General features: G+C 43.1%; 1 protein-coding gene across 1 annotated transcript; it reads left to right on the top strand.

Moving 5' to 3' along the window:
- The first annotated feature begins 497 nt into the window (after window positions 1-497).
- On the top strand, window positions 498-12,571 carry ptbp2b (polypyrimidine tract binding protein 2b). Its single transcript, XM_036554052.1, has 14 exons — window positions 498-576; window positions 2,047-2,077; window positions 3,227-3,457; window positions 3,753-3,896; window positions 4,342-4,506; window positions 4,772-4,882; window positions 5,211-5,409; window positions 5,829-5,906; window positions 6,589-6,704; window positions 8,481-8,514; window positions 8,980-9,072; window positions 9,374-9,590; window positions 9,741-9,818; window positions 10,306-12,571. Exons 1-14 carry the CDS (start codon window positions 569-571, stop codon window positions 10,433-10,435), a joined length of 1,635 nt encoding a protein of 544 aa, XP_036409945.1. The 5' UTR covers window positions 498-568; the 3' UTR covers window positions 10,436-12,571.
- The last annotated feature ends 241 nt before the right edge of the window (window positions 12,572-12,812 follow it).

Here is a 12,812-nt window from a genome sequence, read left to right as displayed (position 1 = left end):
TTTTTTTTTTCAGTGTAGTGCATACTGACAGACACTCGTGATGTCCTGTGTGCCGTAGCACAGGGTAATCTCCACTTTCATAATATTTACTTAGATATGAGCTGTACAATGCACAATGTTTTACATCCCCTTTTTGGGTTTATTCAGCATTTTATGATACGGTTTAAGTTTACTCTTTTTTTCAGGATACCCTTTTAAACACATCTGAACTGATCAGTGTACCCCCCCCCCCCTCATTGACAACCTTTCTTCTCGTTAAAATCGCAGAAAAATAACCACGTTACAAACTTTCCTCTTAAATCCATAAACAAATTAATTGTAAGCAGCTATTCCAGTTACTGATAGCCCGAAGCAAAAGCAATCTTTTTTCTTTCAATTTTACATGATGCAGTAATTGTATTACACACAGAGGGAGGTGTAGATTTGACAATACTCGTGCCAGTCAGCAGTTCGGATGTGTTCGGCTTTTTCCGTACGAACTTCGACCACCATTTTGTCGTCTTGCGCGGTGCTGGCAGAGGCGCGGTGAAGCAGGCAAGATCACAGTGTAGACATAGCTTCTCCGGCAATGGACGGGTATGTATTCTCGGAATGTATTCATTTTGAAATCCTCACTCTGGTAGTAGTGAGTTTGATGAAAATGTCGAGGTTAAGGCAGCTAGCAAGTAATTTCTCTTTCCAGCCATCGAGCGAGGTCACTTTTGGAAACCGAAACAGTGATGTTGTTAGCTAGCTAGCTAGAGCTAGCAATGCCAGTGAAGCCTGAAGCAACGCCGAGCCGACCATTGGCTAGTTAGCATATTAGCCAGATAGCTATACTACCACCTGCTAGCTAGGTAGCTATCTTTGTTAGAACAGCCGATCAGAAGTATAGGTTTTATCTTCTAGAAGACGGGAAAGAAAATAAGCATGAAGCCATATTTTACTCATCGAGTAGTAGGCTGTTATATCACTGAAAGTTGCTAGAGCTAGCTAGCCAACGTGACGAGGTGCGTAGCTGGCGAGTATTAGAAGCTTTGTTGTGGTTTTGACCGGAATCCTTTGTGTTGTAATAGCACAGCCAAAGCTAGCAACTTAAACTGCAATTTCACATTGCTGCTGGTGTTTTAGACATATTAGCTGGCTACCAAAGGCACTAGTATCGGGACAGTAGCTATATCTGTTTTATTAGCGACGCCCTCTCTTTTGTTTTCCGGGTGCGCATGGTTAACAGACGTAGCTAACGTTAGCCAGCTAGCTAAAGGTCCGACACACACTGTCACATTCAGCTCGATTCTATCTAGCTCGCTAGCTTACTAACAGGCAAACTGTACTTCATGCATGCCAACGGGTGCATAACTTTTTAAGGGTCTTGCTGGCTTGGTATCAAACAAAGAAAGTTTTGCCTCACGCATGCAATTTGGTACATACAGAGAGTTTTATTGCACCGGCTGGAAAACTACCTTGTCGTTTTGTGCTTCTAGAATTCATGTAGGTGTTAATGCTCAATGGCTATCTAGCTGGATACACGTCTTACTCACAAAACCATTCGTATTTAGCTTAGTTGGGTAACTTAAAACATTTGTTAGTGGAAGGCCATGTTTTGACCTGGTAACAGGCCTCTGTGTGGCTGGCCGCCAGGCTACTTTCGTCGAGCGGGGCCTTATGGTGTTACTGGCGAGGTAGCAAAGCTAGCTAACTCCGGCAGGATACCATAACTTATCTGAAGAAACTGTTTACAGTGGACCAGAATGGTCTCTGTCGTTCTTTTAAATTAAAAAGCCAACTGAACCGCTGTTATTCAATATTTAGTGTTTGAACACTTTCCTGGTTCCCTGAAAACCCCGGAGTGTCAGTGAGCTGCTTGGCGGGCTGGTAAACTAGCTTGCTAATGTTAACTAATTGACGCTTTGAACGGCGTCAGTGCGCTGACATCTAGGTGCTGATGCTACTGCCGGGGCTGCGATAAGCAAATGGATGACGGCTAGCTAGCTCCTAGCCATTGCTGGTCCGTTTGTTTCCTTTGTTTGCTTGAAACGTTCAATAACACATTTTTTTTTGTTTCAGCATTGTCAGTGATGTTGCAGTTGGCGTAAAGGTGAGCATTTGACCGTTGTGTGTTTTTGTTTTTCTTTTTGAAGTTGCGAATGAAAACTCACTATTTAGCCGCTGAAATGGTTGAAAACAGCCAGGTAATGATATATGATTCAAGTCACGTAAAGCACGTGATTACCCCCTGCAAGAAAGACCCACCCCTATACTTTGTTACATAATTTCTCTTTACGTTTATGAATGCATTCTCAAGTCAATGCTGAAAATGGGGTTTAGCTCAATAAAGGATAAGCAAAGGCTAACTCAAATCGACCTCTAGTGTCATTAAAAAGAGACGATAAATTATCAGTAGAAATTCCTCAGAAGACATTACTGGCAGTTTTCGACACGTGTGTGTGACGTCTGATGACAGAGCAAACGAGGTTAAGGTTACCAACCTGGATTGGAAGAGGTGTCAGTTATTACACATTTTATTTTTGCAGTACCTTTGTGGTAACTACCTCCATTTTGTTGTGATCTGAAAATTGTTCTTTCAAAGTCCTGGTCACTGAAGATCCTTGTGTTCTTTGCCTGGGCAAAGGTCTTCCAGGAATTGAATCATGGACTGCATAATGTTGAATTGAAACACAGTGACCAGGTTGCACCTAATGAGTCAATTACAGATCAGGAGCGGCCTTTTTATCTAGCCTGAATTGCAGTCAGTGTAATGGGACTACCAAAACTGCCTCCAACTTTAGGCTTCTTGTCCCATTAGCAGCATGTAAAACATGTACTGTTGAGCTCTGAACCAGATTTCACATTAAATGTTAATTCTTCAACTGGCTAATGGTGTAATATACTGAAAATCAGAAGTCTTGTATCTTTGAGAATAGTTGGGGTTTCTCATGGTTTGATAGTTAAATTGCATTTGGAGCTGTATTAAATTACTGTGTAAATTTTTTGGAGAAAGGTTAGCTATTCGACTCATTGAAAGCTGGTTTGCATGGGAACGACATTTCAGAAGGCAAGATTTAAAATATTCCTCACAGAATGCTAATGGCTTGAGTGGTGAGAGAACATCAGCCTCTTTCAGAAGTTCTTCTGTGCTGTGCCTCAGATGAAATTACACATTCTGATTCTGCCCTTTTACAGGCACTGTCCAAAAGATGCTATGTGGTCATTGTTGTATATCCATTCCCTTTTCTTCCCTTACCAGAGAGGCTCGGACGAGCTGCTGTCCGGCAGTCTGTACAACAGCCCAAGCTCTGTCACAGCCAATGGCAATGACAGCAAAAAACTGAGGGTGGATGACAGGATGGACAGCCCGCCATCCCGGGTCCTCCACATCCGAAAACTGCCCAATGAAGTGGCCGAGACCGAGGTCATTGCCCTGGGGCTCCCCTTCGGGAAGGTCACCAACATCCTAATGCTGAAAGGAAAGAACCAGGTTGGTGGGCAGTCTGGACAGAAATCTTCTTGTCTCTGACAGCTCACATTGAGTGTCAGGCTCTCGGCAGGGACCTCATGTAGTATAATTGCATGTGGTTTCTCAAAACCATTTCTCTGAATTTGCTCAAGGCAAATGCTGTCTAACCCCATGTTGCCACTTGGATGTAATGCTTGAAACCATGGATGTTATTTAGATATGGTAAAAACAGCATGTTTGTAATTGTATGTATGATGGGACAAACACTGTTGGCATCATCGAATGCTCACTGTCCTTATGCATTTTATTCCAACAGGCGTTCCTGGAGCTTGGAACAGAGGAGGCAGCCGTGACCATGGTGAACTACTACACAGCCGTGACGCCTCATGTTCGCAATGTTCCCGTTTTCATCCAGTACTCCAATCACAAAGAGCTCAAGACAGACAATGCTCTCAACCAGGTGAGAAAGCTCCAAGCGTTTTAGAAGACCTATAAGCTTTACAAGCATGTAAAACCCACAGAAAGTTTTTGCTTGGATATACTAAGCATTAGTCAACCTGGCAAAAGCTATTGGTGCGGTATGCATGCTACAATTCCCGTAGAGTTAGTTTCCAAATACTCACTGGCTTGTTCCTGAAAACATGCAGTCAATTTCAACTTCCAATCTGAGACATGTGTGAAAAGATAATCACAAGATGAGCCGCTGGCAGCATGTGCCAGATAACATCCCATTGCGTGTGAGTGTAGGCCTTTTGTGTGCATAGTGTAGAGATGTTTAGAATGGAGTGAAATAACCGCATAAAAAGATTTACTCGTCTAACATGGATTATGGCGACACATCCTACATGTGGTCAAAAATTCAGTGGTTTCATCTGGTCTCTACCTTTATCCCTGTTTCTTTGCAGCGTGCGCAAGCTGTCCTTCAGGCGGTGTCGGCCGTCCAGGCCGGCGGCACGCCCACCTCAGGGTCGACGGCGAGCGAGAGCGCGCTGACGCCGGCGCCCAGCCCCGTGCTCAGGATCATCATCGACAACATGTTCTACCCCGTCACCTTGGACGTCCTGCAGCAGGTAGCCCCGCCCACACACTCCTGTTCTGCTTAAAAACTGATGCCATGAGAGGAGGTTACAGCAGTCCTACGTCTAGTCCTTTCCCTGTCTGGGTTGTTTTGTTCGTTTGTCTATCTTTGAATGAATAGTTTTGTTTTGTCTCCACCAAAGAGAATTCAGTTGAGGGTAACTGAAGGCCTGGCACATTTACGACATGATTGCAAATGGATTGGGAAATAACCACGCCTGCTTTCGGCTTGCATCTCATGTTTTTCCTTACCTGCAGATCTTTTCGAAGTTTGGGACCGTCATGAAAATCATCACATTCACAAAGAACAATCAGTTCCAGGCCCTGCTGCAGTTCAGCGATCCCGTGAATGCCCAGCAGGCCAAACTGGTGAGTCAACCACGTCACAGCGCCACCGCGGCGTTCTGTGAGGGGGCGTGTTGCCATCCAGCTCATTAAAACCAAGGGCCGGAAGCAAATAGAATCATGTGCTTTCATCCACAGCAAACTCCTGATAATCTCATGCACTTGTGGCTTGTGACATCATGCACTTAACTAGAGCAAGTAAAGGGAGTGAGCAAAGCCAGTAGGGTTAAAATGGGACCTACTGTGTACTGACCAAGATGACACCGTACCGCAGTGGGAGTTTAATTGTGCTAGGCTACTTGGAAAAAGCCAAGCTGACCAGTTTGCCCGGGTGGGGTTTCTGTCTCTGTAGTCCTTGGACGGGCAGAACATCTACAACGCCTGCTGCACACTGCGCATAGACTTCTCCAAGCTGATCAACCTCAATGTCAAGTACAACAACGACAAGAGCCGCGACTACACCCGGCCGGAGCTCCCGGCGGGCGACGGGCAGCCCGCCATCGACCCATCGGTCGCCGCGGCCCTCACTAAGGACTCCTCATCGCTGCTCGGTGAGGGCTGTGCATCTGCCCTGCGCAAATACGGAAGAGTTTTGCGTGATGCGCTAGCTCGTCTGTAAAAAAAAAATTAGAGAAGAAGACGGTAGATAAAGATATAGATTACTGAATAGGTTTAACTTTTTGTCTTATAAAGCTTTATTATTTCAGAAGAAATAGTGCAGTCATTTAAGTGCAATAGAGATGGGAAAAATGAAGGAGTGAGAATTTAACGGAATGCGTTTCATTTACATACTGCGTCTTGCATGCCAGAGAGGGCTTTCGTGTCATTTTGCAAATGTTGGGGCACAGTGTAAGGTTGATTGTTACACTTGGCAAGTGAATTTGTGTCTGTGCAGTATGTTCTAGCAGGCCTGAATACACCCTCTAATTTTTTTTTTTTTTTTACTGAATGTTACTGTTTTTTTTTGTAGGTACCCCATCTGGAATGGTAGCTTCCTACTCTAGTGGTGGAGGGTTTCCGTCTTCTCTTGGGTTCGGACAAGGAGGAGGTATCTATGCTTTCTTGTCTTTCTTCTTGCCATAATATGTATTTTTTTAATGAAAAAAGACATTGGCAGTGCAGCCTGTGTTTACAGTAGTTGCTTTAAATGGTATCTTTGTGAATTGTTGCAAAACTTGTATGGTCCAGTGATCACCTGATCACCTGAGTCACTACCACCTAAAACAATTTCTTCTAAACTCTATTTTCCTTCAAAAAAAAATTAATAGTTTAATGCACCCGTGTCTCTATCAGCTAGCTTTTACGAATTATTGAATCTTGGTCGTGCAGCTCTTCTAATATCGTGCCTCCTTGTATGGCTTTTGCTTGTGTTGTACTCTGCCCCACTTCTGAGTTGCTTTGGGTAAAACCATCTGCCAAATGAATAAATGTAAATGTAATGATCTGTACTTTAAGTACTAACTACTAAGCTACTTTAGTTAGTTAATAATGTTTTTCATCAGTTACAATAACCTTTGTTCTTTCTGATTTCAGCGGAATCATTGGCAGAATTGCCTACCATTTCTAGACTAGTTGTAAAACATCTGTGCCACATAGCAGATTTTGCCTTTTGTGAGAGCCGGAGGAGTTGAGTTGGTCGGAGTTGTGTGGAATTAAGCCTGCTTTGGAGGTGTGATAGACCTTTGCCACCAGAGCAGTGCTGGTGTTGAATGGTTTCTTATCCATTCCAGGAGCTCTGAGTCCACTGAGCGCAGCAGCGGCGGCAGCAGCAGCTGCCGGGCGGGTGGCGCTGTCCGGGCACTCTGGAACCAGCGGCGTGCTCCTGGTCAGCAATCTCAACGAAGAGGTCAGTACTCGCCCTGCCCCCTCCCTGCCCCATTAGCCTTTTTCACCGTGTTGTCAGGTGACCCGTACATACTGTGCTTCTATTGAGTTGCCTTTTATGCCATTGTCATCAGTGTCCTTGTACGTATGAAATAATCTGTATTATAATTTGTAATAACCATTTAGTGGGAGGAAAGGATATGTAGCAAATATGTGCTATGGCTGTCGTTTTTGTTAGGCTAGCTTCTCACCTCTCACTCAGTGCTTAAACACCTGCCGGCACACTGGCATAATTCTGCACTTACCAGTTTCACTTGACACATGCACTTTGTACACATGCCCAAGCTAAAACAATAATTTGCAATAGCTGCAAAAAAATCTTGGAAAAAAGGCAAACATTGTATGTGGTGCCTCTTACCCCAGGGCTTTGCTTCTGAATGTCTGTGCTAACTCTTCTTAATTCACTAACAGGCCATTCTAGTTTCTCATAATATAACCGGTCATAATGATGATGATAATGAACTGTAGTTTGTGTTCATTGGTCTGTTTTTTAAATTTTGTTTTTATTTAGCTTTGTTCTCGTGCTTGCATTACGTCCTGTCTCTTGCTTCATGAAAAGTACTACTGAAATATATTTTTCCTCCAAGGTTCTCTGAGTGAAGTTACGAGGGACTCCTCTCTTGTCTCTTTGCCATTGTTTTCATTGCAGATTTTTGGTCACTGTCTCCTAAACACTCTCTCTGTCTCTCCATCATGTGAACTGATGCTCGTTAATTCTTGGTCTTTTCTCTCTAAGCTCTCATTTGCCTCTTCTCTCCTGCCTTTCTGCTGCTTTTTCTATGCCCTGAAAGTTGGTATGAAGTATGGGACCTGTCTGTCTCTCTCACTCTGTCTCTCTCTCTCCCTCTCTCTCTTTCTTTCTCTCTCATGTCTCTCTCTCTCTCTCTCCCTCTCTCTCTCTCCCTTACCCTCTCACGGTCGTCCGAGAGAGTTTTCCTAAGTTACATTGATCATGATTTTTCCCCAAACACCTTGTGGGTTTGTGGACTTAAACATGATGTGCTCTGTTTATGCCATAACTTTGCAAGGTGGTTTTCATGAGTACACTTGCATGCCAAAACAAAAAAAAGGGATGGAAATTAGTCGCACCTTCTTTAACAATCTGCCTGCATCTCATTCTCTTGTCACGCTTCAGCAATTAGATTTCAAACTTTACTGCATGCCGTATCTCCCCCCCGCCCCTCCCTGTTCATTCTTCTATGCTGTAATTATTCTTTGATATGAATGTACTTTGCCCACGTTTGTCTTGGGTGACTACATTTGGCACAGTTATTTTCTTGTATTTATATATAAAAAAGCAGACATAAGCCAGCCATTTTCTGACCAAACTCCTGCATTTCCTATGTACTGACCTGTATTTTATTTTTGTTCCCCTACTCCTTGTTTTATTCTGCATTGCTGCCTCCCCCTCTCCCCTCGATCCCTTTTCATTCCTGCCCCCTCCCCCGTGTACCCATTTGTTTCCTGTCCCCCTTCTTCGTTACCTCCCCTCTCCCCCCCTTACCTGTGTTCCCCCCCCCCTTCCCCTGCCCCCCTCTACCCTGTTCATGCTTTGTGCTTGAACAAAAATGTTCCTCGGACCAACTTGCCCCAATTAACTGCCTTGAACCATGATCCATGACCACCCCACCATTCTACGGGAAACCACACTTCGTTATGGATGATCTGTTCATCTCCGCTCTTCCTCGACTCTACTCTCTTCCTGTCTTACGCTGCTTGCTCTTCTCTCCTTCTAAAGATGGTTACGCCCCAAAGTCTGTTTACCCTCTTCGGTATGTTATCGTTAGCACTCTACTTTTCTTTCTTTTTTTTTTTTTAAATTGTTTCTCAAACATAGTTTGTATTTTTCTTTAAAATATTTAATTTACAGCTAATGTTTTGGCTTATAGTTAAGTACTGTCTTCCATTTTTTGTTTTTTTTTTTTTTTTTCTTTTGTTGGGGTGGTTCTCTCTGTCTTTTGGATTTTAAAGTCTATCTCTCTTCATAGTGGATTTCTGTTAATGCATGGTCTAATTATTTTGCATGTAGTTTTAATTTTTCATTTCACAAAGCTTGTTTTGGAGGGTGTATCGGAGTATGTTCTATCTATATTCTCTATTCGACTCTTTATTTGTTTACTCATTTGGATGTATGTTCTATCTTTTCACTTTTTGCGTGTTTTAATATCAGCCTTTTACCTGCTAACTCTTCTCCATGGTTCATTTCTCTTTCCCTGCCTGCCTCTCAATCTTAAAAGGGGTTTATGGTGATGCTCAGCGCGTGAAGATTCTGTACAATAAGAAAGACAGCGCGCTCATACAGATGGCTGATGGAAACCAAGCCAAGCTCGGTAAGATTTTCCCTCAGAAATGCTGCATTAATGATAGCTACCATTTTGGAACAGCACACATTCGTTTATCTGTTGTATTTAAAGTCTCGCTCAGTTTATTCATGTGGTTTATTTGTACCTGATGTGCAAATGCATGTTTATTTTGTGTATTTTGTGTGTGCTTTTGGATTGTTGATCATTTTTACACATCTTGGTTGACAGCTCATTTTTCCAACTGTAGCAATATATCATTGCCATTTTGGTTCTGAAAGTCAATACCTTGTGAACCCACCCACGCACTGTTTGTGTGATTCTGCCCCAGCTATGAGCCACCTGAACGGCCAGAAGATGTATGGAAAGATTATCCGGGTGACTTTATCAAAGCACCAGACGGTACAGCTGCCGAGGGAGGGGCTGGACGACCAGGGGCTCACCAAGGACTTCACCAACTCCCCACTGCATCGCTTCAAGAAGCCCGGGTCCAAGAACTTCCAGAATATCTTCCCCCCGTCTGCAACCCTTCACCTGTCTAACATCCCGTAAGTACATGACATGCTCAGGATTAGCGGGGTCCTCGAATTACGAACAGGCAGTCAGGACCCAAGGTGTTCTGTTCTCAGCCATTCAGATGGGTTTTTTCTCAAGTGTTAGCCCCTCTGGAAAGATGAACTCATTTTGTCACTTTACAGGCAAGATGTGACGGAAGAGGACCTCCGACTCCTGTTCTCAAATTCTGGTGGCACTGTGAAAGCTTTCAAGTTTTTCCAGTAAGTTCATTATTTTTATTTCATTATTTTTTATTTATGCAGGAAGCCTCAACTCAGAGTTACACCCTGTGGTTGAATCTTTATCTAAATAGATCTTTTAATGTGTGTAATTACAGTAATACAGTGCTTAGGAGACACACCTGTGTAGGAGACTTAAATTGCTTAAATTTTCACATAGATCCTATTTATGCAGTTAGGTATTTACTGAAGCAGCTGAAGCCGGTATGTACCTAGCTTAAGAGTGCGGTGGCAGTTTACTACAAGGGGATCAAGCTTGCAACTTCCAGCTGGCAAGCCTGTTAGCTTTATACTATGCCACAGTGCTACCCGCTTACATTGCATTAAAGATCAATAGAAGTATTTCCATCACCATTTCCTGCATCAGTTAATCTTTGCACTCTACGTGATTTTTTTTTTTTAAAGGCTATTTCAAACAGTATCGTTGATTCGCTCGACTTAGGATCATGTGCCATGTCTGTCATTTCAGAGACCACAAAATGGCGCTCCTGCAGATGGCGACGGTAGAAGAAGCCATCCAAGCCCTGATCGACCTCCACAATTACAACATGGGAGAAAACCATTACCTGAGGGTCTCCTTCTCCAAGTCGACCATCTGAGCGTGATGACGGACCGATCCACGCCCGTGGCGCTGCTGCCCGTTGACTTGTGTCCAGACACTGGGGACCACAGTTTGACATTTTACGTTTCGCCAGTCATTCCTCAACATGACGGATTATCAGAAAAACAACTCGCCGAGAAGGCAGGCGCTAACGTCTGCTTCGGAGATGCGCGTCCCCCTCATTTGTATATGTTAGGCAGGCCATTAACTGTTTCCATTTCGTCATACGAAGGAAGCAAATTCCTCTTTTTATTAGATTGAATTGAAAAGCTATGTGCCTTACTCGACGAAATAGCATAAACGCATCGCATCCCTACCTTTGCGTAAATGGGGATAGTGTAGGCACATTAGTTCTGTTAATGTAAGAAGTGGATTTGTATAAACATTAGGTTTTAACCATGCTTATCTGTACAGTTTGTGTTCCGCTATAGAAGTGTAGCTCTTAATAGCTCTATGATTTATGAAGTTCTGCAGCTTAGTTTATTTCATTGTTTTGCTGAATTCATCCTAGCTATTAAGGAGGAAAGAACGAACGGAGATCAGGACTGACCTGAGAACAGTTGGTTTTGGGACGAGACCACGCATTTCACTTAAGCTATTTAGTTGCTTTATCCAGACAACCAAAGATAAAGCTTAACCCTAACTGAAATTCTGTAAGAACATCTTAACCTTTTGTTTTCTGTTTACACACCTCACCGCTTAGGAGTATAGTATTAATGTTGCATATTACGACCGAATATGCTTTATAGATGTTCTTTGACCTTACTTGCATATGTGCATTTATTTTGCCATTTCTGTTTGTTTGTTTGTGTCCAAGGATTGACAATGGCTGTGAAGTTTTGAGCATGTATTGGCAGAACTAGTTAGTTCCAGAACAAACCACTGTTGCATGCATTACACAGAGCTAACGGAAGTTGAGGTGAGCGTTGCAAGTCTGGCTACAGTGCAGTCATCGTGTAGCAGTCAGCTGAAGAGGAACTACCTGTCGGGACCAAAGTTTATGTGCCTTTAGTCTTAATTTACATCACATTGTAAAATTCAGTTTTATCGAACCTCTGAAAAAAATTTTGTAATTTAAAAAAAATTGCGACTGCGAATCTTGAACGGAATTCTCCGAACAGTAATGCCACAGTGTCAGCTGAACCTGTCACCGCTTCAAGAATGAATCTCCTCTCCTCAAAAGGGGCGATAAGAAAAACAATTATGTGGTCTGTGTCAAGGGAGGTGGGGGGGATGTATGTGTTCTACATCCGTTGAGTTTTTACATCTTTAGAAGTGTAAAATTCAGGCATAGCTTGGAAGCGGAAACGATTAAAAACTTCAATTTTCTAACAAGTCGGGAGATTTGACGGTCGTGTGTTTTGTTTTGTTGTTTTTTTTTTCCCCTCTCTCTGCGTGTACTCTTGCCTCTCCTCTGTAGCATGCTCAATAAAACACTTCTGTAGCTCTGCATTCACCACCTCCTGTCTCTCTGCTGCCTCTCTCTCTTCTCTCTGGTTCCTCACCTCACTTCGCTTCTGACATCACCTTCTCTCGCAGGGTGGGAAAGACGAGGCCGCCTCTCGCGGTGGCTCAACAGGGTGCCCAATGCGGAGGAGCTGAACTGAAACTGAACTAATCGAAACCCTTTTCCTCAGCTGAAGGGTAAATTTTCCCACCCTGTGCTAGGCTATTGCTTAGCCTATTCCAGATCCCCCCCCCTTCCCCCCCTGCGAAGTTCAGCACTGTTTCTGTCCCTAGTTGTACTTACTAATAAGTCTGCAAGGCTCTTGCGCCACTCTGTTGCAAATCCATCCTTCACCACTTCTCTGCTGTAGAGACCTCTCTACCTAATCTCGGCTCTCAGAAAAATGCTTGTTCGGTGCGTTAACTCTAAACTGTTGATCTGGATGATTTTTGACAGTTGGTTGAAATAATTAGTTTTATTGTGGGGGGTTATTTTTTTGTTGCTAGGATAAAGCTCATGTGTCCTTGTAAGGTTTTTTACATTTTTGAAGGCTTGCCTGTGTACTGTTCACCAGCAGTTTTTGGAGCACAAGCCTTTCTGTATGTTTGTAAGTTATGGCCAAACTATGATGGCTGAAATCACACACATACCTCAAGCCAGGTAGCTGAAAACCAATGTGTTCTCAAAGCCCCCACTCCGTTGGTCATTTTAATTCTCTATCGCTGAATTACTGAGTAAAAGATTTGTATATTTAAAACATTTTCAGTTTAGGAGTGGGTAGGTCTGGATAATCGTCTAACTACATTTTTTTTGTAATTCATATGAAGGAAGGTGTAAGACTCCAATTGGAGAAATACTTTTCATTGAACATTCAGCAGAATTAAAAATTTAAGTAATTCCATATTAATATAGTACAGTCACTTTAAAA

The sequence above is a fragment of the Megalops cyprinoides genome, chromosome 20, assembly GCF_013368585.1.
Source record: "Megalops cyprinoides isolate fMegCyp1 chromosome 20, fMegCyp1.pri, whole genome shotgun sequence".
NCBI lineage: Eukaryota > Metazoa > Chordata > Actinopteri > Elopiformes > Megalopidae > Megalops > Megalops cyprinoides.
The sequence above is the reverse complement of the archived record's forward strand: the minus strand, read 5'-3'. Positions and strand labels throughout refer to the sequence as shown.

What these genes read in the sequence shown, in the direction of transcription:
- ptbp2b (XM_036554052.1), top strand. An exon ending in CCTTGGACGTCCTGCAGCAG is followed by an intron (nt 4,507 to 4,771) that starts GTAGCCCCGCCC and finishes CCTTACCTGCAG; the next exon opens with ATCTTTTCGAAGTTTGGGAC. An exon ending in CTTCACCTGTCTAACATCCC is followed by an intron (nt 9,591 to 9,740) that starts GTAAGTACATGA and finishes GTCACTTTACAG; the next exon opens with GCAAGATGTGACGGAAGAGG.